Below are 25,164 nucleotides of genomic sequence, written 5' to 3'. Positions count from 1 at the left end.
AGAAATTTGATTGTTATCGTGCATATAAATTTGGCATTTATCGATCACCTTAAAAATGGTTAGTATAAGGTATAATGGTTTTGGGATGTTTTTTTTGATGGAACATTTTAACACAAAACAATAAAGAGTTTTCGAATCGGAAATGCCTGTGTATGAGATACTGGAACCCCTTCAATACATAATATATACCATGAAATAGCTTCAGTGTTAATGGTCCGCTTTTTATTAAAATCCAAATATGCATCATTTTAGAAGATCAAGCTGAGGGAACCAAAAAGTTATTCGAAATTTACGTATACTTTGTATGAAACTAACTTCCAAATTGGGAGTTTTCTAGCCTTTGCGTTGTGTTTAAAAAACCGTGTCTCAAAATCGATTCCTTGCTATTTAGTTTAATTAATTAATTAATTAATTACGTATATCAAATTTCAAGTCTTCAACTTATGTAGTTTGTGAACAGCCAAAAGTGGCTATATCGATTTGGCTCGCACTCCTGATCAAGAATATATATACTCAATGAGGTCGCAGATATTTCTTTCTGTCTGTTGCATACACTTGCACAAAAACATCATACCCTTTACACCCAATTTTAAAGGGTTCATGGTTTAAAAAGGGAATAACTTAAAGTAACTTAAGGTTCACTTCTGTCAGTACTCGTTGAGCAATGTCTGCGGGATGGACTTACTTTTTATACCCTTTTATACTTAAAAGAAAAGGAGGTACACTTGTTGAATATTGTTGTCAGTCTAAATAAGTTACATTTTGTGTACATAAGCGAGCAGTTATTAAGTTTTTGTAGTAAATGCGGAGTTCTCGGAATTTTGATTCACGATCAGATATCGATTGTTATCAGTGCTCACACGGCTATCAAACTGTAAACATTTTTCACTTTTTTAGATACAAAAAATTATATATTGCATTTCCGCCATTTGTTTTTCAAACTATTGATCGCCAAACTTTGAATTTTTTTCTAATTTTAATTTTATTCTTGACGGTTGTGTTTTCTGCTAATTAATGATTGGTATTTATATTTATATACAAAATATATCTTGGTTAGCAAAGGCCGCGTCCATAGAGTTCCGGCTGCCTGACTAATGTCTGTAAAGTCGCATTTGATCATAAAGAAAACGATCTGATATGTCTTTTACGAACTGGCCACAGAAATTATCGGTCAATCGTTGACTTTTGTATGAAAAATCGAACCCACGAATTACCAAGGATTCTGTGTTATTAACAATTTGTTTGTTGTATAATTTCTATTAATTCTAATCTGTTCTAGCATTTAACTCAATCGGCACAGCTGCTTTTGCGATTGGACATGGGTGACAATTATAATTTAAGCGACATCGATCTAAAGGAGGTAATAATATCTTACTATAACTAACTATAACCTTATGAAAAAAACAAAACAAATTATTGTTTATCTTCAAGGTAATCGGGAGAGGCGATTTTTCTACAGTATACAAATCATTTTGGCTTCAAAATCAAGTTGCGGTTAAAACATATCGCAAATTTAATTACGAATGGGCCAGGAATAAATACGCGCAGCTATCAAGCATTAACCATATATATTCTGGGTCAGCGTCAAAAGCCGAGTCGATCTAGCAATGTCTGTCTATGAAATTGTGTGTGTGTATGCTGTGATAACACAGCGAGGGGTTCAGGGTATCTCCTAGTCGGGCACGCCCGACGAAATCACTGTCACCTGTTTATTCTCATTTTGCAGGGTCTTGCATTTTTACATGGACTGACGCCTAAGCCCATATTTCATGGCAACCTGAAGCCGGAGAATTTGTTTTTGGTCGATAACTGCCGCTGCTTGAAGATCGGCGAAGTAGCCGCTCGAGGATACGCCGTATCAAATCATTATATACCACCACCTAACGAAGAAATATATGCCGAAAAAACCGACATATATAGTTTTGGAATAGTGCTTTGGGAAGTGCTTGCCCGCAGGAAACCATTTTGTGAAAATGAACTATCTTCTATTCCCATTTTGAAATATATTTTTCTCGCTGGACGTCAACCACCTTTGAGTTGTGTTCCGGATGGGCTGGGCTCTAGCAATTTAAAATCGCTAATTAGCAGGTGTTGGGACATCGACCAGAATAGGCGGCCCATTGTGAAAACTGTGCTATTGAACCTCAGCATAATTATCAGGTACATTTTTAACAAATTTCTTTATTAAATTTAAATTAATTTTATAGAAATATTTTTCAACTTGTTTTAAGTTGTAATCAGAGCTTTATTTGTAAACGGAATTTACTAAATTTTTATCTAGACTATATTTTGGCAACGTCCCAACCTTAGAAACACAAGCCACAGATCATATCGGCGATGTAAAATTGGGAGAGGTAATGTTCGCCTAATTTTTTAATTGCATTATATAAGTTAATAAATTAATTTCAGGAAATTGGCAGGGGCGCCTTTGGCGCTGTCTACAAGGCTAAGATGTATGACATTCAATTGGCGCTAAAACGAATTTTTGTAAATGATGCGGATGCCAAAAAGGGCATTGAAAGAGAAGTGAAGTATCTATCCAGCGCCTATCATGAGAATATAATTAAATTTTATTGTACTATGGAAGACAAAGAGTGCAACACATTGATATTGATGGAATACGCAGACTGCGGATCACTCCACAATTACATGTATCGTGATAAAAAACAAGAGCGAAACTATACTCACGTGGCTGCCCTCAATTGGATGCAACAATTGGCTAAGGTAAACACAAATCGTGTTCTTCGTGCAACTAATAAAACTTTCTTTTTTTCCTAGGGTGTTGCTTATTTACATGCCATGAAACCAAAGCCCGTCATTCATCGCGATCTCAAGCCACACAACTTGTTACTTGCGAACAACTTCCGCACCTTAAAGATAGCCGACTTTGGAACAGTCACGGAACAGGCTACTTTGATGACGATGATAATTGGCACTCCCGGCTATATGTCGCCAGAGGTTTGTATTTCTCTAGCCTGAAAGGAGAATGTTAAAGAATGTTTATGAATTAGATTATCAATGCCCAAAAGTACACGGAGAAAAGTGACGTATTCAGCTTTGGCATTGTGTTTTGGGAGGTAATGGCACATAAAAAGCCCTTCTATCACTTGGAATGTTGCTTCAAGTTAGTAGGGGTAAGGGAACATGCAAATTAAATAAATTGTTTTTCAATTTATCTTTCGCTACAGGTAAGCATCCTCCCCTAAAAGATGTGGAAAACTGCCAAAATGCGGAGAAATTAAAAAAATTATTGAAACGTTGTTGGAATATTCTACCGAAAAGCCGACCAACTATGGAGTTTTTGAAAGAAAAGCTGAACAAGCTATATTTACAGAGTTAATATTCCACATACCACTCTGAGTAGTACACATATAGTTTAAGGTTAAACAGCTGGAAGGTACGTTATTGGATAAAAAAAAAAAAAAAAAAAATAATACAAAATCGATACGTACAAAACTGACCGAAACTTGTACTGCAGTTACCTTATGAACGAAGTTTTGGGAGATTCGGTTAAATGTGAAAAAAAAAACGCGTAAAACGGTTGTTTAAAATTTATTGGCTTACCTTTCTATCTGGCTGAAATTCATTTTTAAAGATCTTTAATTCATTCGTTTGAGAGGTGTTATAAACTTTCAGAAAAATCCATGGAAATGTGATATAAGTTTCGAGTACCAAACTATTTCACATATTGCATAAAATCCACGCAGCCGGGTGGAAAATTGGAGCCAAGGATATTTTATGCGACATTTCAAGTTTCGTTCGATGAATACGTTTTTAATGGTTTTACGAATTCCACAAAGTAATAAGAAGAACTCTATTTTGTTTACCATCCGAAAGTTTTATGAACAAATCGATCCTAGGGAAATCTCCTTGTGATCTATCAGTCTGTGAATTTATAAAAGAGTTTGCCTGTTGTAATTCAAATACAAATTGTTATTTCCATTTTCGCACCTTCCCGTTGAACTTTATTACAGTTTTTGTATTTTATAAGCATTTTTTCAATAATGCAAAAAGTAACTTTTAAAAGTGTGACTTCACTTCTTTTATGCAATTCACTCGAGCGCAACTACTTTAACGATATCTAGGTCGAAACTTCTGCACTTATCAATGATAATAGAGTAATCAAACTTTTGACTAATCACAGGAAATTGATTGTTATCATATCTTTTGAGTTGGTATTGCCATCCAGAATGGAAATGAGTAAAAAAGGGTATATTGGTTTTGTGCCAATCATTGTGTCAGGCAGAAAAATGCTACTCCGATCCCATACCCTAGCTGCTACTTCTTTGGTTTGCTCTACATTATGGTAAATAAGATCGATGCTTATTGTCCGATTTTTTTTAACAAAATCCCAAAGCACAAGATTTAAGAGGAATAGAGGAGATATCCAAAAAATAAATGATGTTTAATATGAATATACTATTTATATAATATGAATATACCATATATATATCTTATGATTTATAAGTTATGCTAAAAAAAAACAGCTCTCAAGGGTTACTTGCACAAAATATCATACCCTTTTTACCCATTTCCAAGGTATGTGGTCATTAAAGTGCCATCGACTTAAATTAAGTTGACTACTGTCAGCACTAATCGAATACCTGGGCGATAAGTTAAGTTTTTCACCCTGTCGAAGATAGTTTTATTTCTCCGCCACCGGAATAGGTCGGAATTATTTTAGTTATTCGTGCACAAGTGAGCTGAACAGACCAATTATTCTGTTTTGTATTAATTTTCTTCTTGTTAATTCTAACGCATGATCCTTTCTGATATTTTTGATTGTTAGACGTGCTCGATGCCTATTAGAATTGTCATTAAGTATAATGCCTAGAAAACCAGACTAAAGGCTTGAAATTTAAAATATAAAGTCTCTCATACCATTTCCAAATCAAACTCACAATTTATTTTGCGATATTACGTCTCATTTTCATAAAACGGAACATAGTCGATTTTGATCAAACCAAGTTTTATTCTTTGGCTTTCGTATGGTAAAAATATATAAAAACCGCATTAGTTTTGAAAAAGTCGAGAACACTTTATATAAGTTTGCATGTAAATTATGAACAATTAAATTCATATATTTTTGAGTTTATTAATTATACCTTAGGCCCATTGAATATGGGTAAAAACGATATTACAGGACATCCTATGGCACGCACAGATCAAATTGAAGAAGCTTCAGGGTACCTGTTAGGTGATAACTTCCGGCTGAAAAACTCTTAATTGTTTACATTTGTTTTGCTATCTGGCATTCGATAAGCCAGCATTGAACCATGGCTGACTTTGTTGAACTGAAGGAGGTAAATGATTCGTAATAGAAAAATAACTCAATTAACAAACAAATAATCTTTTCTATTTAAGGCTATCAAGAAAGGCAATTTTTCTACAGTGTACAAAGCAATTTGGAGTCATAAGCAAATTGCTGTAAAAAAATATCATAAAAATGTTGAAGACTTTGAATGGGTCAGGAATAGATACGCGCGCCTGTTGAGCGCTGACCATGAGAATATTCTGAAGTTTTATGAGGTTTCGGAGTCATCAAACAAAGAACTGTACTTGTTTATGGAATACGCAAAATGCCAATCCCTGGATACCCATATTCATGGGCCAGAAAGCCAAAAATATTCTATAAACGTTGCGATCCATTGGATGACCCAGTGTGCCGAGGTATGTCTCATTTATATCATCATCATTTTAGAGTTCATTCGAAATATTTGCTGTCGAGCACATTCGACTACATTTATTGAGAAACTTTTTCATTATCGCCCTGCAGGGTCTTTCATATTTACATGGACTGGCGCCGACGCCCATATTCCATGGCAACGTACAACCAAAGAATTTGTTTATAACCGATAACGCTCGCTGCTTGAAGATCGGTGAGCTAGCAAGTGGCAATGCCAATGTATCAAAACATTATATACCACCTGAGGCAAGATCATATATCGACCATGAGGGATTCGATGATGCGCCCAGATACACATTAAAATATTACAGCGAAAAGATCGATGCATATAGCTTTGGAATAGTGCTTTGGGAAGTGCTTTCCCGCTGTAAACCATTTTGTGAAAATGAACTGTCTTCCTTTCTTGGCCCTCAGAATGTGCAAAATAGGTTTGGTATTAAGCTTCAACCACCTCTAAGCTATGTTGCAGATGTTTTGGGCTCCAGCTATATAAAATCGATCATTGCCATGTGCTGGGACAGTGACCAATATAAGGGGTCTATTATGAAGACTGCGTCATTGAGCCTCAGCAAAATTATCAGGTGCTTTTTCTACCAACTTATTTATTACATTTAATTTTTGTACCCTGAATTCGTGTTAAGGTATGTAAAAGGCGGAAGGAAACATTTCCGACATCATAAAGTATATACTTATTATAGATCAGTCCATCTAGCCATGGCCGTCTGACTGTCCGTATGTAAAAGCGCGTCGATTAAAGAAAAAAAGTTAGAGACTTGAATTTTTGAATGTTAGTGATCCTATTTCCGATATCCGATAACTTGCCTCATTTCTAAGAAATCTAAAAGAATCGATATCGATTTTAAATTTATTTTCGTTGCACTAGCTCATCATCTCCAGATTAATTTGGCATTCAAATCTGAACACATATTTTTTAGTTGAATTTCATGCCAAAATCTTACCCCAAGATTCCTATATAGACATGGGTCAAAATTTCCCAACCCCATTACTTGGTCAAATCTCATCCGATTTTCACGAGGTTTGGCTTTTACTTCATAGTTTTCCCTCTAGATTAATCAGGCATTCAAATCTGAACACATATTTTTTAGTCGAATTTCATGCCAAAATCGTACCCCAAGATTCCTATATAGACATAGGTCGAATTTTCCCACCCCCACAAATTGGTCAAATCTCATCCGATTCTCACGAGGTTTGGCTTTTTCTTCATAGTTTTCCCTCCAGATAAATCTGGCATTCAAATCTGAACACATATTTTTTAGTCGAATTTCATGCCAAAATCTTACCCCAAGATTCCTATATAGACATAGGTCGAATTTTTCCACCCCCACAAATTGGTCAAATCTCATCCGATTCTCACGAGGTTTGGCGTTTTCTTCATAGTTTTCCCTCTAGATTAATCTGGCATTCAAATCTGAACACATATTTTTTAGTCGAATTTCATGCCAAAATCTTACCCCAAGATTCCTATATAGACATGGGTCAAAATTTCCCAACCCCATAACTTGGTCAAATCTCATCCGATTCTCACGAGGTTTCGCTTTTTCTTCATAGTTTTCCCTCTAGATTAATCTGGCATTCAAATCTGAACACATATTTTTTAGTCGAATTTCATGCCAAAATCTTACCCCAAGATTCCTATATAGACATGGGTCAAAATTTCCCAACCCCATAACTTGGTCAAATCTCATCCGATTCTCACGAGGTTTCGCTTTTTCTTCATAGTTTTCCCTCCAGATAAATCTGGCATTCAAATCTGAACACATATTTTTTAGTCGAATTTCATGCCAAAATCTTACCCCAAGATTCCTATATAGACATAGGTCGAATTTTCCCACCCCCACAAATTGGTCAAATCTCATCCGATTCTCACGAGGTTTGGCTTTTTCATCATAGTTTTCCCTCTAGATTAATCTGGCATTCAAATCTGAACACATATTTTTTAGTCGAATTTCATGCCAAAATCTTACCCCAAGATTCCTATATAGACATAGGTCGAATTTTCCCACCCCCACAAATTGGTCAAATCTCATCCGATTCTCACGAGGTTTGGCTTTTTCTTCATAGTTTTCCCTCCAGATAAATCTGGCATTCAAATCTGAACACATATTTTTTAGTCGAATTTCATGCCAAAATCTTACCCCAAGATTCCTATATAGACATGGGTAAAAATTTCCCAACCCCATTACTTGGTCAAATCTCATCCGATTCTCACGAGGTTTGGCTTTTTCTTCATAGTTTTCCCTCTAGATTAATCAGGCATTCAAATCTGAACACATATTTTTTAGTCGAATTTCATGCCAACATCTTACCCCAAGATTCCTATATAGACATAGGTCGAATTTCCCCACCCCCACAAATTGGTCAAATCTCATCCGATTCTCACGAGGTTTGGCTTTTTCTTCATAGTTTTCCCTCCAGATAAATCTGGCATTCAAATCTGAACACATATTTTTTAGTCGAATTTCATGCCAAAATCTTACCCCAAGATTCCTATATAGACATGGGTAAAAATTTCCCAACCCCATTACTTGGTCAAATCTCATCCGATTCTCACGAGGTTTGGCTTTTTCTTCATAGTTTTCCCTCTAGATTAATCAGGCATTCAAATCTGAACACATATTTTTTAGTCGAATTTCATGCCAAAATCTTACCCCAAGATTCCTATATAGACATGGGTAAAAATTTCCCAACCCCATTACTTGGTCAAATCTCATCCGATTCTCACGAGGTTTGGCTTTTTCTTCATAGTTTTCCCTCCAGATAAATCTGGCATTCAAATCTGAACACATATTTTTTAGTCGAATTTCATGCCAAAATCTTACCCCAAGATTCCTATATAGACATAGGTCGAATTTTCCCACCCCCACAAATTGGTCAAATCTCATCCGATTCTCACGAGGTTTGGCTTTTTCTTCATTGTTTTCCCTCCACATTAATCTGGCATTCAAATCTGAACACATATTTTTTAGTCGAATTTCATGCCAAAATCTTACCCCAAGATTCCTATATAGACATGGGTCAAAATTTCCCAACCCCATAACTTGGTCAAATCTCATCCGATTCTCACGAGGTTTGGCTTTTTTTCATAGTTTTCCCTCCACATTAATCTGGCATTCAAATCTGAACACATATTTTTTAGTCGAATTTCATGCCAAAATCTTACCCCAAGATTCCTATATAGACATAGGTCGAATTTTCCCACCCCCACAAATTGGTCAAATCTCATCCGATTCTCACGAGGTTTGGCTTTTTCTTCATAGTTTTCCCTCTAGATTAATCGGGCATTCAAATCTGAACACATATTTTTTAGTCGCATTTCATGCCAAAATCTTACCCCAAGATTCCTATATAGACATAGGTCGAATTTTCCCAACCCCATTACTTGGTCAAATCTCATCCGATTCTCACGAGGTTTGGCTTTTTCTTCATAGTTTTCCCTCCACATTAATCTGGCATTCAAATGTGAACACATATTTTTTAGTCGAATTTCATGCCAAAATCTTACCCCAAGATTCCTATATAGACATAGGTCGAATTTTCCCACCCCCACAAATTGGTCAAATCTCATCCGATTCTCACGAGGTTTGGCTTTTTCTTCATAGTTTTCCCTCCACATTAATCTGGCATTCAAATCTGAACACATATTTTTTAGTCGAATTTCATGCCAAAATCTTACCCCAAGATTCCTATATAGACATAGGTCGAATTTTCCCACCCCCACAAATTAGTCAAATCTCATCCGATTCTCACGAGGTTTGGCTTTTTCTTCATAGTTTTCCCTCTAGATTAATCTGGCATTCAAATCTGAACACATATTTTTTAGTCGAATTTCATGCCAAAATCTTACCCCAAGATTCCTATATAGACATGGGTCAAAATTTCCCAACCCCATAACTTGGTCAAATCTCATCCGATTCTCACGAGGTTTGGCTTTTTCTTCATAGTTTTCCCTCCACATTAATCTGGCATTCAAATGTGAACACATATTTTTTAGTCGAATTTCATGCCAAAATCTTACCCCAAGATTCCTATATAGACATAGGTCGAATTTTCCCACCCCCACAAATTGGTCAAATCTCATCCGATTCTCACGAGGTTTGGCTTTTTCTTCATAGTTTTCCCTCTAGATTAATCTGGCATTAAATCTGAACACATATTTTTTAGTCGAATTTCATGCCAAAATCTTACCCCAAGATTCCTATATAGACATGGGTCAAAATTTCCCAACCCCATAACTTGGTCAAATCTCATCCGATTCTCACGAGGTTTGGCTTTTTCTTCATAGTTTTCCCTCTAGATTAATCAGGCATTCAAATCTGAACACATATTTTTTAGTCGAATTTCATGCCAAAATCTTACCCCAAGATTCCTATATAGACATGGGTCAAAATTTCCCAACCCCATAACTTGGTCAAATCTCATCCGATTCTCACGAGGTTTGGCTTTTTCTTCATAGTTTTCCCTCCACATTAATCTGGCATTCAAATCTGAACACATATTTTTTAGTCGAATTTCATGCCAAAATCTTACCCCAAGATTCCTATATAGACATAGGTCGAATTTTCCCACCCCCACAAATTGGTCAAATCTCATCCGATTCTCACGAGGTTTGGCTTTTTCTTCATAGTTTTCCCTCTAGATTAATCGGGCATTCAAATCTGAACACATATTTTTTAGTCGCATTTCATGCCAAAATCTTACCCCAAGATTCCTATATAGACATAGGTCGAATTTTCCCAACCCCATTACTTGGTCAAATCTCATCCGATTCTCACGAGGTTTGGCTTTTTCTTCATAGTTTTCCCTCCACATTAATCTGGCATTCAAATGTGAACACATATTTTTTAGTCGAATTTCATGCCAAAATCTTACCCCAAGATTCCTATATAGACATAGGTCGAATTTTCCCACCCCCACAAATTGGTCAAATCTCATCCGATTCTCACGAGGTTTGGCTTTTTCTTCATAGTTTTCCCTCCACATTAATCTGGCATTCAAATCTGAACACATATTTTTTAGTCGAATTTCATGCCAAAATCTTACCCCAAGATTCCTATATAGACATAGGTCGAATTTTCCCACCCCCACAAATTAGTCAAATCTCATCCGATTCTCACGAGGTTTGGCTTTTTCTTCATAGTTTTCCCTCTAGATTAATCTGGCATTCAAATCTGAACACATATTTTTTAGTCGAATTTCATGCCAAAATCTTACCCCAAGATTCCTATATAGACATGGGTCAAAATTTCCCAACCCCATAACTTGGTCAAATCTCATCCGATTCTCACGAGGTTTGGCTTTTTCTTCATAGTTTTCCCTCCACATTAATCTGGCATTCAAATGTGAACACATATTTTTTAGTCGAATTTCATGCCAAAATCTTACCCCAAGATTCCTATATAGACATAGGTCGAATTTTCCCACCCCCACAAATTGGTCAAATCTCATCCGATTCTCACGAGGTTTGGCTTTTTCTTCATAGTTTTCCCTCCACATTAATCTGGCATTCAAATCTGAACACATATTTTTTAGTCGAATTTCATGCCAAAATCTTACCCCAAGATTCCTATATAGACATAGGTCGAATTTTCCCACCCCCACAAATTGGTCAAATCTCATCCGATTCTCACGAGGTTTGGCTTTTTCTTCATAGTTTTCCCTCTAGATTAATCGGGCATTCAAATGTGAACACATATTTTTTAGTCGAACTTCATGCCAAAATCTTACCCCAAGATTCCTATATAGACATAGGTCGAATTTTCCCACCCCCACAAATTGGTCAAATCTCATCCGATTCTCACGAGGTTTGGCTTTTTCTTCATAGTTTTCCCTCTAGATTAATCAGGCATTCAAATCTGAACACATATTTTTTAGTCGAATTTCATGCCAAAATCTTACCCCAAGATTCCTATATAGACATAGGTCGAATTTTCCCACCCCCACAAATTAGTCAAATCTCATCCGATTCTCACGAGGTTTGGCTTTTTCTTCATAGTTTTCCCTCTAGATTAATCTGGCATTCAAATCTGAACACATATTTTTTAGTCGAATTTCATGCCAAAATCTTACCCCAAGATTCCTATATAGACATGGGTCAAAATTTCCCAACCCCATAACTTGGTCAAATCTCATCCGATTCTCACGAGGTTTGGCTTTTTCTTCATAGTTTTCCCTCCACATTAATCTGGCATTCAAATGTGAACACATATTTTTTAGTCGAATTTCATGCCAAAATCTTACCCCAAGATTCCTATATAGACATAGGTCGAATTTTCCCACCCCCACAAATTGGTCAAATCTCATCCGATTCTCACGAGGTTTGGCTTTTTCTTCATAGTTTTCCCTCCACATTAATCTGGCATTCAAATCTGAACACATATTTTTTAGTCGAATTTCATGCCAAAATCTTACCCCAAGATTCCTATATAGACATAGGTCGAATTTTCCCACCCCCACAAATTGGTCAAATCTCATCCGATTCTCACGAGGTTTGGCTTTTTCTTCATAGTTTTCCCTCTAGATTAATCGGGCATTCAAATGTGAACACATATTTTTTAGTCGAATTTCATGCCAAAATCTTACCCCAAGATTCCTATATAGACATAGGTCGAATTTTCCCACCCCCACAAATTGGTCAAATCTCATCCGATTCTCACGAGGTTTGGCTTTTTCTTCATAGTTTTCCCTCTAGATTAATCAGGCATTCAAATCTGAACACATATTTTTTAGTCGAATTTCATGCCAAAATCTTACCCCAAGATTCCTATATAGACATAGGTCGAATTTTCCCACCCCCACAAATTAGTCAAATCTCATCCGATTCTCACGAGGTTTGGCTTTTTCTTCATAGTTTTCCCTCCACATTAATCTGGCATTCAAATCTGAACACATATTTTTTAGTCGAATTTCATGCCAAAATCTTACCCCAAGATTCCTATATAGACATGGGTCAAAATTTCCCAACCCCATAACTTGGTCAAATCTCATCCGATTCTCACGAGGTTTGGCTTTTTCTTCATAGTTTTCCCTCCACATTAATCTGGCATTCAAATGTGAACACATATTTTTTAGTCGAATTTCATGCCAAAATCTTACCCCAAGATTCCTATATAGACATAGGTCGAATTTTCCCACCCCCACAAATTGGTCAAATCTCATCCGATTCTCACGAGGTTTGGCTTTTTCTTCATAGTTTTCCCTCTAGATTAATCTGGCATTCAAATCTGAACACATATTTTTTAGTCGAATTTCATGCCAAAATCTTACCCCAAGATTCCTATATAGACATGGGTCAAAATTTCCCAACCCCATAACTTGGTCAAATCTCATCCGATTCTCACGAGGTTTGGCTTTTTCTTCATAGTTTTCTCTCCACATTAATCTGGCATTCAAATCTGAACACATATTTTTTAGTCGAATTTCATGCCAAAATCTTACCCCAAGATTCCTATATAGACATAGGTCGAATTTTCCCACCCCCACAAATTGGTCAAATCTCATCCGATTCTCACGAGGTTTGGCTTTTTCTTCATAGTTTTCCCTCCACATTAATCTGGCATTCAAATCTGAACACATATTTTTTAGTCGAATTTCATGCCAAAATCTTACCCCAAGATTCCTATATAGACATAGGTCGAATTTTCCCACCCCCACAAATTGGTCAAATCTCATCCGATTCTCACGAGGTTTGGCTTTTTCTTCATAGTTTTCCCTCTAGATTAATCTGGCATTCAAATCTGAACACATATTTTTCAGTCGAATTTCATGCCAAAATCTTACCCCAAGATTCCTATATAGACATAGGTCGAATTTTCCCACCCCCACAAATTGGTCAAATCTCATCCGATTCTCACGAGGTTTGGCTTTTTCTTCATAGTTTTCCCTCCAGATAAATCTGGCATTCAAATCTGAACACATATTTTTTAGTCGAGTTTCATGCCAAAATCTTACCCCAAGATTCCTATATAGACATGGGTAAAAATTTCCCAACCCCATTACTTGGTCAAATCTCATCCGATTCTCACGAGGTTTGGCTTTTTCTTCATAGTTTTCCCTCTAGATAAATCTGGCATTCAAATCTGAACACATATTTTTTAGTCGAATTTCATGCCAAAATCTTACCCTACGATTCCTATATAGACATGGGTCAAAATTTCCCAACCCCATAACTTGGTCAAATCTCATCCGATTCTCACGAAGTTTGGCTTTTTCTTCATAGTTTTCCCTCTAGATTAATCTGGCATTCAAATCTGAACACATATTTTTTAGTCGAATTTCATGCCAAAATCTTACCCCAAGATTCCTATATAGACATGGGTCAAAATTTCCCAACCCCATTACTTGGTCAAATCTCATCCGATTCTCACGAGGTTTAGCTTTTTCTTCATAGTTTTCCCTCCACATTAATCTGGCATTCAAATCTGAACACATATTTTTTAGTCGAATTTCATGCCAAAATCTTACCCCAAGATTCCTATATAGACTTAGGTCGAATTTTCCCACCCCCACAAATTGGTCAAATCTCATCCGATTCTCACGAGGTTTGGCTTTTTCTTCATAGTTTTCCCTCTAGATTAATCAGGCATTCAAATCTGAACACATATTTTTTAGTCGAATTTCATGCCAAAATCTTACCCCAAGATTCATATATAGACGTGGGTCAAAATTTCCCAACCCCATAACTTGGTCAAATCTCATCCGATTCTCACGAGGTTTGGCTTTTTCTTCATAGTTTTCCCTCTAGATTAATCAGGCATTCAAATCTGAACACATATTTTTTAGTCGAATTTCATGCCAAAATCTTACCCCAAGATTCCTATATAGACTTACGTCGAATTTTCCCACCCCCACAAATTGGTCAAATCTCATCCGATTCTCACGAAGTTTGGCTTTTTCTTCATAGTTTTCCCTCCACATTAATCTGGCATTCAAATCTGAACACATATTTTTTAGTCGAATTTCATGCCAAAATCTTACCCCAAGATTCCTATATAGACATGGGTCAAAATTTCCCAACCCCATTACTTGGTCAAATCTCATCCGATTCTCACGAGGTTTAGCTTTTTCTTCATAGTTTTCCCTCCACATTAATCTGGCATTCAAATCTGAACACATATTTTTTAGTCGAATTTCATGCCAAAATCTTACCCCAAGATTCCTATATAGACTTACGTCGAATTTTCCCACCCCCACAAATTGGTCAAATCTCATCCGATTCTCACGAGGTTTGGCTTTTTCTTCATAGTTTTCCCTCTAGATTAATCTGGCATTCAAATCTGAACACATATTTTTTAGTCGAATTTCATGCCAAAATCTTACCCCAAGATTCCTATATAGACATGGGTCAAAATTTCCCAACCCCATTACTTGGTCAAATCTCATCCGATTCTCACGAGGTTTAGCTTTTTCTTCATAGTTTTCCCTCCACATTAATCTGGCATTCAAATCTGAACACATATTTTTTAGTCGAATTTCATGCCAAAATCTTACCCCAAGATTCCTATATAGACTTAGGTCGAATTTTCCCACCCCCACAAATTGGTCAAATCTCATCCGATTCTCACGAAGTTTGGCTTTTTCTTCATAGTTTTCCCTCTAGATTAATCTGGCATTCAAATCTGAACACATATTTTTTAGTCGAATTTCATGCCAAAATCTTACCCCAAGATTCCTATATAGACATGGGTCAAAATTTCCCAACCCCATTACTTGGTCAAATCTCATCCGATTCTCACGAGGTTTAGCTTTTTCTTCATAGTTTTCCCTCCACATTAATCTGGCATTCAAATCTGAACACATATTTTTTAGTCGAATTTCATGCCAAAATCTTACCCCAAGATTCCTATATAGACTTAGGTCGAATTTTCCCACCCCCACAAATTGGTCAAATCTCATCCGATTCTCACGAAGTTTGGCTTTTTCTTCATAGTTTTCCCTCTAGATTAATCTGGCATTCAAATCTGAACACATATTTTTTAGTCGAATTTCATGCCAAAATCTTACCCCAAGATTCCTATATAGACATGGGTCAAAATTTCCCAACCCCATTACTTGGTCAAATCTCATCCGATTCTCACGAGGTTTAGCTTTTTCTTCATAGTTTTCCCTCCACATTAATCTGGCATTCAAATCTGAACACATATTTTTTAGTCGAATTTCATGCCAAAATCTTACCCCAAGATTCCTATATAGACTTAGGTCGAATTTTCCCACCCCCACAAATTGGTCAAATCTCATCCGATTCTCACGAAGTTTGGCTTTTTCTTCATAGTTTTCCCTCCACATTAATCTGGCATTCAAATCTGAACACATATTTTTTAGTCGAATTTCATGCCAAAATCTTACCCCAAGATTCCTATATAGACATGGGTCAAAATTTCCCAACCCCATTACTTGGTCAAATCTCATCCGATTCTCACGAGGTTTAGCTTTTTCTTCATAGTTTTCCCTCCACATTAATCTGGCATTCAAATCTGAACACATATTTTTTAGTCGAATTTCATGCCAAAATCTTACCCCAAGATTCCTATATAGACTTACGTCGAATTTTCCCACCCCCACAAATTGGTCAAATCTCATCCGATTCTCACGAGGTTTGGCTTTTTCTTCATAGTTTTCCCTCTAGATTAATCTGGCATTCAAATATGAACACATATTTTTTAGTCGAATTTCATGCCAAAATCTTACCCCAAGATTCCTATATAGACATGGGTCAAAATTTCCCAACCCCATAACTTGGTCAAATCTAGCCTGTATTTGATGTTGATAGAAGAGAGTTCAGGGTATCCCCTAGTCGGGTACTTCCGACTAAAGCGTTTTATTTCTTAAATAACTTGAACAAACTTTTCGAATAGGCTATATTTTGGCAACATCCCAACCTTTGAAGCACAAGCAATAGAACATATCGACTATCTACAATTGGAAGAGGTATTGATCGCCAATATTCTTAATTTCATTACTTAAGTTAATATATGTATTAATTTCAGCAAATTGGCCGGGGCGGCTTTGGCGTTGTCTACAAGGCTAAGATGAATCAAACACAGCTGGCGCTGAAACGAATTTTCGTAAATGATGCGGATGCCAAAAAGGGCATTGAAAGAGAAGTGAAGTATCTATCCAGCGCCTGTCATGAGAATATAATTAAATTTTATTGTACTATGGAAGATAAAGAGTGCAACACATTGATATTGATGGAATACGCAGACTGCGGATCACTCCACAATTACATGTATCGTGATAAAAAACAAGAGCGAAACTATTCGTACTTAGCTGCCGTCAATTGGATGCATCAACTATCCAAGGTAAAAGATGTTATTTTCATTGCACAGACATTAAACAATAGAATAATTTGCAGGGTGTAGCTTACTTACATAACATGAAACCAAGGCCTGTGATTCATCGCGATCTTAAGCCACACAACTTGTTACTTGCGAACAAATTCCGCACCTTAAAGATAGCCGACTTTGGAGCAGTCACTGAACAGGCTACTTCGAAGAAGATGACCGAAATTGGCACTCCCTGCTATATGGCACCAGAGGTTTGTGCTCCTTGGACTGGAAAAGAGTGGATTAAATAATGGTTTATATTTACATAGGTTTCCATCAGTCATTTATACTCGGAGAAATGTGATGTCTTCAGCTTTGGCATTGTGCTCTGGGAGGTGATGGCACATAAAAGGCCGTTCTATCACTTGGAACACCTCCCAACACTTGCCATCATGAATAAAATCAGTCAGGGTAAGCATTTGGTCAAGTTGCCTTAACTTTCGTTAAAGGTGTTGAATGGTTCTAGGTGAACGTCCTCTTCTCGCAGATGTAGAGCATCATGCGAATTCCAATAAATTGAAATCTTTGATGAAAAACTGCTGGCATACGGACCCAAAGAAACGATTGGCTATGAAAGATGTTGCATTAGAACTTGGTACGGATTTTGTACATTTGGGCTTAGATATTTTCAGCATCCGACTATTGCCAGATCCTTCGGATATCGATTTTCTTTAGGGAAATGTGAATCATGGAGTATTTTTTATAACATGTATATTACATTTTGTAAAAACCCTTTTAAATTGCCGACTAGGGAGTTTTTGCTTTTCCTTGTTCCATGAAATGTATGCTTTGTATACAAAATATATATCCATTAATTATTACTAAATTGTAAAACCTAAAAAACTTGAGTTTAATCATATATTTGCCCAGTGTGAAGCTGAAGAAAAGTTCTTTCTACAGACTCCTTAAATTCAACCAATTATTTCATCCAGATAAGCTGTTTGAATAGAGGCCATAGAAAAACACTTAAACAATTAACAAACAACAATTAAATAAAGTGTTTATTGTATTCGTATTTCTTGCAATAACCGAATATTCATAACAATGAGACCAAACTAAGCAAAGAAAATACTGCTTCATGAATTCGCCGCAGTGCAGCCTTAACACAAAGTTCGGCGGGTTATTCAAAACTGGTTTCAACGTCACTTAGCGTCATTAGCATATGGTCTAAGATCGGACTAATTATAAAAAGTTGCAAATGTTTATTGTTTTTGTTAAGCTGTTAGCGAAATGTGCAAACACAAATATACACGTACTGACGTACGGAAACTTTGTTAACGTTGCCCCGGCAACAAATGTTATTTAATCGATTTTTGTTATACGATTTTGAAATTCCTTTACGCAAGCTACACAAAAATTCATGAACAAGCAATTTCTACAACAGCAAAAGCCCATCACTGAGCACTTGTATATGACAAGTTAAATATAAGTATATAAAAAAACTTGTATTCCACGATGATTGGCACCGGAGCGCCACGCCGTCCACGAAAGATCCGCGAACAGTGCGGCTCCTGTCCAGATCGTTTCTCTCGGGACAAGCGTCAAGTGGTTGCCGAAGATTCCGATACCACAGAAGAGGAATCCTCAACGGATGAGGAGGAACGCTGGAAGGACGTGGCCCGAGCTGCCGAAATACCCGCCGAATACTACAACATCCAGAAGCTGGTCAAATACATCAAGGCGGGCAATCAGACAGCCACAATAGTATCCCTCTGCTGCCTGCAGGACTACGATCTGCGCACACAAATCAATCAGTTCGCTATCCAAGACATTGGTGGACTGGATGTCTTGGTCAACATACTCGAGTGCAGCGATACCAAATGCTGCCTGGGCGCACTTACCGTCCTCTCCGATATAACGCTGAACATTGACATACGCAAAACGATTGTGGATCTCGATGGGATACCGTTGATTGTCGATATTCTGAGCTCGTCCATGAAGGATTTGAAAACCATGGCCGCCGAAACCTTATCGAACGTGAGCAAAGTGCGTCTGGCACGCAAATATGTGCGCCGATGTGGCGGCATATCCAAGCTGGTCGATCTGCTGGACATCAAAATGAGGTAGTATAATGAGGTAGCTATATCAAGAATCTTTTATATATCTTTATATATGTGTGTGTGTGTGTCTGTGTATTTCGTTTCCGATCCGCTGCAGCATACTGCAAACGCCGCGCAGTCAACTTACCCTTGAGGAAATCGAATTCCTGGACATGGCCCGAGCCGGCTCGCGTGCCCTTTGGACGCTGGCCGACTCCAAGCACAATATGGAACAGATGCGGAAGAGTGGCATTGTGCCCCTAATGGCCAACCTACTGAAGTCCGTTCATATCGATGTGGTCATACCGATAATGGGCACTGTCCAAAAATGTTCGTCGGAGCCAAAATTTCAGCTGGCCATCACCACCGAGGGCATGATTGCGGATATTGTCAACCATTTGAATTCGGAGTGCATTGATCTCAAGGTAGAGGGCAGCACGGCGCTCTATAAATGCGCCTTTGATGCAACCACCCGGGATTTGGTACGCGAGGCGGGCGGACTGGAGCCGCTGGTTGGCATCATCAAGGACAAGACGGTGCGCGATAATAAGCCACTGATCCGGGGTGCAACGGGCGCCATTTGGATGTGCGCCATGTCGGATTTGAATGTCGAGCAAATGGACGACATGAATGTCATTCATCATCTGGTAGCCCTGCTCGCCGATGAGTGCGACGAGGTCTTGACCAATGTCACGGGCGCTTTGTCCGAATGCGTACGCTTCCAAAATAATCGTGTCCAAGTGCGCAATGCTGGCGGCCTGCCAGCCATGGTTGCTCTGCTCAACTCTTCGCATTCGCCGCTGCTCGAGAACCTGGCCAAGGCGATTAAGGAGTGCGCCGAGGATCCGGAGAGCATGCGCATTTTGGAGCAATTGGATGCAGTGCGTCTGGTCTGGTCACTGCTAAAGAACACCAGTCCTCGGGTGCAGGCCCATGCCGCCTATGCGATTTGTCCTTGCGTGAAGAATGCCACCGACTCGGCGGAGCTGGTGCGCAGCCTGGTAGGCGCCATGGAGCTGGTGGTGGGTCTGCTCAAGTCCAAGGAAATCATGGTGCTGTCGGCGGTGTGTGCGGCCATCGCTACGATTGCCTTGGACCAAACCAATCTGGCCATTCTCACAGATCTGCGTGTCATTTACAAGCTGGCTGATCTGGTCAACACCACGGACGACATGCTGCGCATGAATCTGGCAGCGGCCGTCGCAGCGTGCGCCTGTTTTGGCAACAACACCGAGGAGCTGGGACGTCTGCGCACCGTTACACCCATTGTCACCTACATGACCAGCGACAATCCCCTGGTGCATCGCACCACGGCCATGGCCCTCGAGAAACTCTCTATGGATCCACAGAACTGCATTACCATGCACCAGGTGAGCATTAAATAGCCTCGGGATCAGCTGTTCCCAGCTAACGAGTTATCCTTTCTTCCCATAGAGCGGAGTGGTGCCCTTCCTGCTGGAGTGCATTGGCTCCACCAACAAGGAGCTGCAACTCGCCGCCGCTGGCTGCCTCCGCAACATACGTGAGCTCGCCCTGCGCGCCGAGGAGTATATGCTTAAGATTGACGATGATTAGCCCGGCTCTCCGAGAGAATCTCTTGGCTGCAATGTCCAATGTAATGTCTTTCATATTATTTATGCGTTCACTGTTCAAATTGTTGCAAGTGCAAATAAATGTAGCCCAAAAGCGTCTACAAAATTAGATTAGATAAGAAGCAGTTAGCTTAAACTAGGTAAAATTTGCATTATTGGATTGCTAAATTTTGGAAAATTATTTGTATACAAATTATTGCCGGTCCCAAGTTTTATTGTTCCAGATTTAGTCACGAGTCGTGTCCATTCACGTGTAGGCCTTACATGAAGCTAAAACAAAGTCTACAAGTTTTCCAATAATTTTCCAAATTGCGGGTGTACTTTTCCAAATCCCCTTACTACAGTAATAGTAAAAACTTTCCAGTGCTTAAAATTGGGTTATTTTGCGTTTGATGTTTGGGACAGGTAAAAATTGACAGCCGTGCTTGTTTTTTAGAACATATTTAGTAGCCATTTAAAAAATAAATCTCATTACAGATAATCGTAAAATTGAAATAAATGCTTTCGCTTTAAGTATTTGAACATTTAGCTATACGTATATTTGGCGCAACATTTGGACTAACTAAATGGACACCAGTTCAGTAGCTGGCATTGCTGCCCCTCGTCGAGATGCTCATGCGACGCTCGACGCGATTCGTGTGCGGTATTAGACAACCTGGAGGCGGATAGCGCCAACGTCTGGGTCTGGACAGCAGTGTGCCATCGGTGGAGGCGCGATTCCGGAAGGGTGCTTCGATATCGCTGCGTGAGCTGCCCAAACTGCTGCTGGCTATGTCATCCGTGGACTCGGTGTGATCGCCGCTGCCGCTCTCCTCTTGGCAGGCGCTGCCGATCACCAGGAACGAGCGTCGCGCCACGCCCAACGGCAGCGCATCGTAAAAGGAACAGGAGCCAGAGTCGGGCGTCAAGATGCCATCGGCGGCATGCGCCACGTCGCTGGTGGAACGTTTGAGCTTTGGAAATTTGCTAAACACGCGCCAGAAGCGGAACACATCGCGGAATACGTTTTGTACCTAGACGAGTGGGTTTAAGCTTTAACGGATGACTAGGAATATATAAAATGTGACGCACCTGGTCGACGTTTTCTCTGACAGAAATCTCATGGAAACAGGCGCAAGAGAGCTCACGAAAGCGACGTTGTCCCTCCTCCAAGCTGACCATGCGATCGCCAGTCTGATCTGTCTTATTGCCCACCAGTATGACGGGTATGTCCAGTGCGTAATCCTGCAAAAAATATAGCTGGAATGCAACGTCTCTCAACGTGATCTCTTCCAGCCATCTGCTCACCTTGCTGGCGGAGCCCAGTTTGCGTCTGCGCTTGTTGTAGTTGATGAGAAACTTCAGCCGGCTGCACTCGTCGAAGGAGCACTTATCTGTAATGGAGTAAACGAGTATAAATGCGTCGGCCCAGCGTATGTTGGACTCCAGTGTAACGCCATCTAGTTCCTGCAAAAGTTCAGTTCGATTTCATTATGGTTCCTCTCAAGATCCTTTCAACCCAGCTCACGTGCAGCTGCCCGGTGGCATCCAGTATGTCAAATTGAACCGACTCTTTGTCCAGTGTTGTTTGGCAGGTATAGATTTTCTCCAAATTCGGATCATATTCGCCAATAAAACGGCGTGTAATAAAACGCACAACCATAGCTGCAAATTAAAGAGCAGCGAGCAGTGTGTTAGTCCTAGCTGTGTCTGGAGCATTGTTTTTTAATGACACCCACCCGTTTTACCAACGCCGCTCTGGCCGAGCACCATGACCTTTAGCGTCTTTTGTTTGTTGGTATGCAGGCCCAGTTTGACCAGCGAGGACTTGGGCGAGGTGGCATTCATGGCTGGGCCAGGAAAAAGCACACACAGTACGTCAGCACAAAGACGTCCGGGAATCAGCTTTGAGCGCCTTGGGCCTAAGCTGTGACAATGCCGTCTGCTCTAAATGACTGGAAGAACCTTTTCAATACCCTAAAAGCAGACTGATAAGGAGTTTCATTCAATTAGACGCAAAGGGATAACAAATAACGTGTCGGTAAATCTTTTATTTTTTTTATTATCTTCTTGAATAATTTGCTTCATGCTTCATTATAGTATAAGCACAGATCCATGGGAGAATTCATTAATAGTTGACGCTTTGAATCTATTATGAATCAAGCAGAAACTCTTCCAGTATTGTACAGGGTACTCAGTAGTTTATCAGCTTGTTTGCTTGTCTTTTATTTGTGCATAGTTTGGCTGGCCGTTCTCCATATCCGAGCTGTCGCACCTAAACTAGACGAGACCTGGCCGCATATTTCGGCTCAACTCCAAACATTATTGCATACTTTTCAGCTGCGGCAGCAACAAAAGGCAGCAAATATTTTATAGTATACGCCAAGGCGCACTACAATAGACGTGGGTGTGTGTGCGTATTTTTTATATCACCCTCTGTTTATGGATATACGTATGTGTGTGTGTGTGTGTGTTTGTGCTACTGATAAGGTCAACAATGCCAGCGACAACGACAACGACAACTATGAAACATTTATTGGACACTTTTTGCGTTGTCGTTGTCGCCGCCGCCGCCGCCGTGGCGTCCAGGGCCAGTGCCATGGCCAGGGACGTTGCCAGAGACTTATTCATCATCATCAACATTGTAATGATTATCGCTCCACGCCCCAACAATTATCAGCAGATTACTTGGAAGCAATACACTTCAAAATAAATACAGTAAAATATCAATTATCACTTGAGTCGCGCTCTCGTCTGGCCCTCCACACACAAGTGCTTACCGGCATTATGGACAAGTGCATGTGGACATTCGGTTGATACGAGCAGTCCACACTGTTTGCCCAGCCAGCCATGCAAACAATTGAAATGGTAGTGTAAAAGCATTGAAATAGACCGAAGCTTTAATTGCCTTACGTAAGGTAAGTTGAAGGACCCTCTTCTTTCATGAGACGAACTTTAAGTGCGCCTCTTCAGGCAACGCTTGGGCTCATATATTCAAGGTTTTCAGTTATTATTCCATAAATATTTCCAAGGTCTGTTTATAATTTCTCCATTAAAAGCCCAGAATAAATTTGTTCTTCAATGAAATTCCCAATTTAAATACAAGAGTTTATTTATATTGAATATTTAAAAAGATTAAATAAAATTAAGTTAAGTTGCAACGGAATAAAGGTACAATTATTGTACTAGTTAGTTCAAATTAATGTGAAAATCCACTTCCACAAGTGGAAAATATGTGAAAACTTAATATTTATAATATTATCGAAAATAACACGACGAAATCGATCTCTATATCTATTTAACTAAATATCTAAATATATAAAGTTATATATAACTATATATATCCCCATTATTTTGAGGATCTTTATTATTCAAAGTTTGCGGAAATCAGAAAGTTTTTTGAATAATTGACATACGGCATTTGCCAGACTGCATTTTTAACTTTTCTGTATTTTTACTTGTCTCTAATGAATTGTCCTGCGTACTTCTATAAAGAGTATTATTTTTACTTCTGTCCACACCAACACACGAATGGTTCAAAGGCTTGTGTTGGTGTTTGTGCATTGTGAATACACACACACACACACACACACACACACGGCAACTGTGTATACATAAGTATTAATGTCTGCTGTGCTGATAAATATTCATCAGGAGAACGCGCCACCGTCAGCTGAGTAGCAGCCACATGCATGCTGATTATGGCACGGCTAGTAGACTTGGCCGGGCCAGGACGGGCCAGACTTTACCTTTTGCGACTTAAAACATTGCTGCGTAGATTTTAATTAGATGGATTTGGAGCTCAAACAAAAGCAAAGCCAAAGGCGCCATGGAAACAACTGGGAAGCGCGCGTGCCTAATGAACCAATACCAACACGGCAACCTGGCGCATACGTAACGCATCGAGTGTTTCTGTCCATGTCGAGTATGTGCATCAAGTATCTGTTGCCATGGCTTTAAAGCATCCCAAAAAGTTCGCTACTGTCCAGCCACCCTTTTAGGTCCATTAGTTGATCCACAGAGTCGCCGTCTGTGCGGCGTCTGTTGCATGGCAAAAACTTTGTTTTGATTTCAATTTAATTACTGCGATAGCTTTTCTTTAGCCCATAAAGTAACATGCGCATTTTCACACGCTATCCCGAGCGTAGTCGGGATGCGAATCGGTCAGCGGGGTGGGGCTTGAACAGGTGGTGCAGTCGAGCAAGGTGTAAACAACGGCAGCAACTGTTACACACACTAATGAGTTCTACGAAATATTATCTACCATCCGCAAGCATTAGGGGTATTCGTGTGCGACTTGTAAGTAGTTTCCTAAGCTCTGATTTATATGGAGCCAAACTGAGCTCACATTAAACTTAACCAACACATTAAATTCAGCACTTTATTATTTCGTATTATGTATATGAAGATGGCAACACTGCGATTCTATATACATTTTAAATATTTACAAGTTAGAAGACAAGAAAGAAAGGCGAAGACATTTGCATTTGAAAAAAAGGTTTAATTTTAAATTTACCCTTTTGAAA

At 39.0% G+C, this 25,164-nt stretch overlaps 4 protein-coding genes across 4 annotated transcripts; 3 read left to right on the top strand and 1 right to left on the bottom strand.

The window, feature by feature from the left end:
• The first annotated feature begins 685 nt into the window (after window positions 1-685).
• Window positions 686-3,240, top strand: LOC115759981 (mitogen-activated protein kinase kinase kinase 7-like). The gene is made up of 7 exons (XM_030701134.1): window positions 686-719; window positions 1,280-1,360; window positions 1,727-2,160; window positions 2,282-2,354; window positions 2,410-2,724; window positions 2,779-2,958; window positions 3,189-3,240. Exons 2-7 carry the CDS (start codon window positions 1,319-1,321, stop codon window positions 3,204-3,206), a joined length of 1,062 nt encoding a protein of 353 aa, XP_030556994.1. The 5' UTR covers window positions 686-719; window positions 1,280-1,318; the 3' UTR covers window positions 3,207-3,240.
• Window positions 3,241-4,637: 1,397 nt separating this feature from the next.
• Window positions 4,638-18,286, top strand: LOC115759996 (cysteine-rich receptor-like protein kinase 42). The gene is made up of 9 exons (XM_030701153.1): window positions 4,638-4,698; window positions 5,144-5,303; window positions 5,365-5,670; window positions 5,777-6,267; window positions 16,558-16,630; window positions 16,690-17,004; window positions 17,058-17,240; window positions 17,298-17,439; window positions 17,495-18,286. The coding sequence occupies exons 2-9, from the start codon at window positions 5,277-5,279 to the stop codon at window positions 17,701-17,703; spliced, it is 1,746 nt and encodes a 581-aa protein (XP_030557013.1). The 5' UTR covers window positions 4,638-4,698; window positions 5,144-5,276; the 3' UTR covers window positions 17,704-18,286.
• Window positions 18,287-18,373: 87 nt separating this feature from the next.
• LOC115759995 (armadillo repeat-containing protein gudu) lies at window positions 18,374-20,767 on the top strand. Its single transcript, XM_030701152.1, has 3 exons — window positions 18,374-19,091; window positions 19,186-20,437; window positions 20,502-20,767. The coding sequence occupies exons 1-3, from the start codon at window positions 18,484-18,486 to the stop codon at window positions 20,640-20,642; spliced, it is 2,001 nt and encodes a 666-aa protein (XP_030557012.1). The 5' UTR covers window positions 18,374-18,483; the 3' UTR covers window positions 20,643-20,767.
• A 354-nt stretch (window positions 20,768-21,121) lies between these two features.
• LOC115759906 (ras-related and estrogen-regulated growth inhibitor) lies at window positions 21,122-22,608 on the bottom strand. Its single transcript, XM_030701031.1, has 4 exons — window positions 22,378-22,608; window positions 22,167-22,303; window positions 21,731-22,105; window positions 21,122-21,672 (listed from the first exon to the last, which is right to left on the bottom strand). Exons 1-4 carry the CDS (start codon window positions 22,484-22,486, stop codon window positions 21,238-21,240), a joined length of 1,056 nt encoding a protein of 351 aa, XP_030556891.1. The 5' UTR covers window positions 22,487-22,608; the 3' UTR covers window positions 21,122-21,237.
• Between the last annotated feature and the right edge of the window lie 2,556 nt (window positions 22,609-25,164).

This window comes from Drosophila novamexicana, unplaced genomic scaffold (assembly GCF_003285875.2).
Source record: "Drosophila novamexicana strain 15010-1031.04,08,12 unplaced genomic scaffold, DnovRS2.1 tig00000387-arrow-pilon, whole genome shotgun sequence".
Classification (NCBI taxonomy): domain Eukaryota; kingdom Metazoa; phylum Arthropoda; class Insecta; order Diptera; family Drosophilidae; genus Drosophila; species Drosophila novamexicana.
This window is presented reverse-complemented; position numbering and strand designations above follow the sequence as displayed.

Coding starts and splice junctions, on each gene's coding strand:
- LOC115759981 (XM_030701134.1), top strand. CDS start 1,319: ATGGGTGACAATTATAATTTAAGCGACATCGATCTAAAGGAG. Junction 1,361..1,726: donor GCGACATCGATCTAAAGGAG/GTAATAATATCT, acceptor CTCATTTTGCAG/GGTCTTGCATTTTTACATGG. Junction 2,725..2,778: donor GGATGCAACAATTGGCTAAG/GTAAACACAAAT, acceptor TTTTTTTCCTAG/GGTGTTGCTTATTTACATGC.
- LOC115759996 (XM_030701153.1), top strand. CDS start 5,277: ATGGCTGACTTTGTTGAACTGAAGGAG. Junction 5,671..5,776: donor GGATGACCCAGTGTGCCGAG/GTATGTCTCATT, acceptor ATCGCCCTGCAG/GGTCTTTCATATTTACATGG. Junction 17,241..17,297: donor CCTGCTATATGGCACCAGAG/GTTTGTGCTCCT, acceptor ATATTTACATAG/GTTTCCATCAGTCATTTATA.
- LOC115759995 (XM_030701152.1), top strand. CDS start 18,484: ATGATTGGCACCGGAGCGCCACGCCGTCCACGAAAGATCCGCGAACAG. Junction 19,092..19,185: donor CTGCTGGACATCAAAATGAG/GTAGTATAATGA, acceptor GATCCGCTGCAG/CATACTGCAAACGCCGCGCA. Junction 20,438..20,501: donor ACTGCATTACCATGCACCAG/GTGAGCATTAAA, acceptor TTCTTCCCATAG/AGCGGAGTGGTGCCCTTCCT.
- LOC115759906 (XM_030701031.1), bottom strand. CDS start 22,486: ATGAATGCCACCTCGCCCAAGTCCTCGCTGGTCAAACTGGGCCTGCAT. Junction 22,304..22,377: donor GAGCGGCGTTGGTAAAACGG/GTGGGTGTCATT, acceptor TTTAATTTGCAG/CTATGGTTGTGCGTTTTATT. Junction 22,106..22,166: donor ATGCCACCGGGCAGCTGCAC/GTGAGCTGGGTT, acceptor GAACTTTTGCAG/GAACTAGATGGCGTTACACT.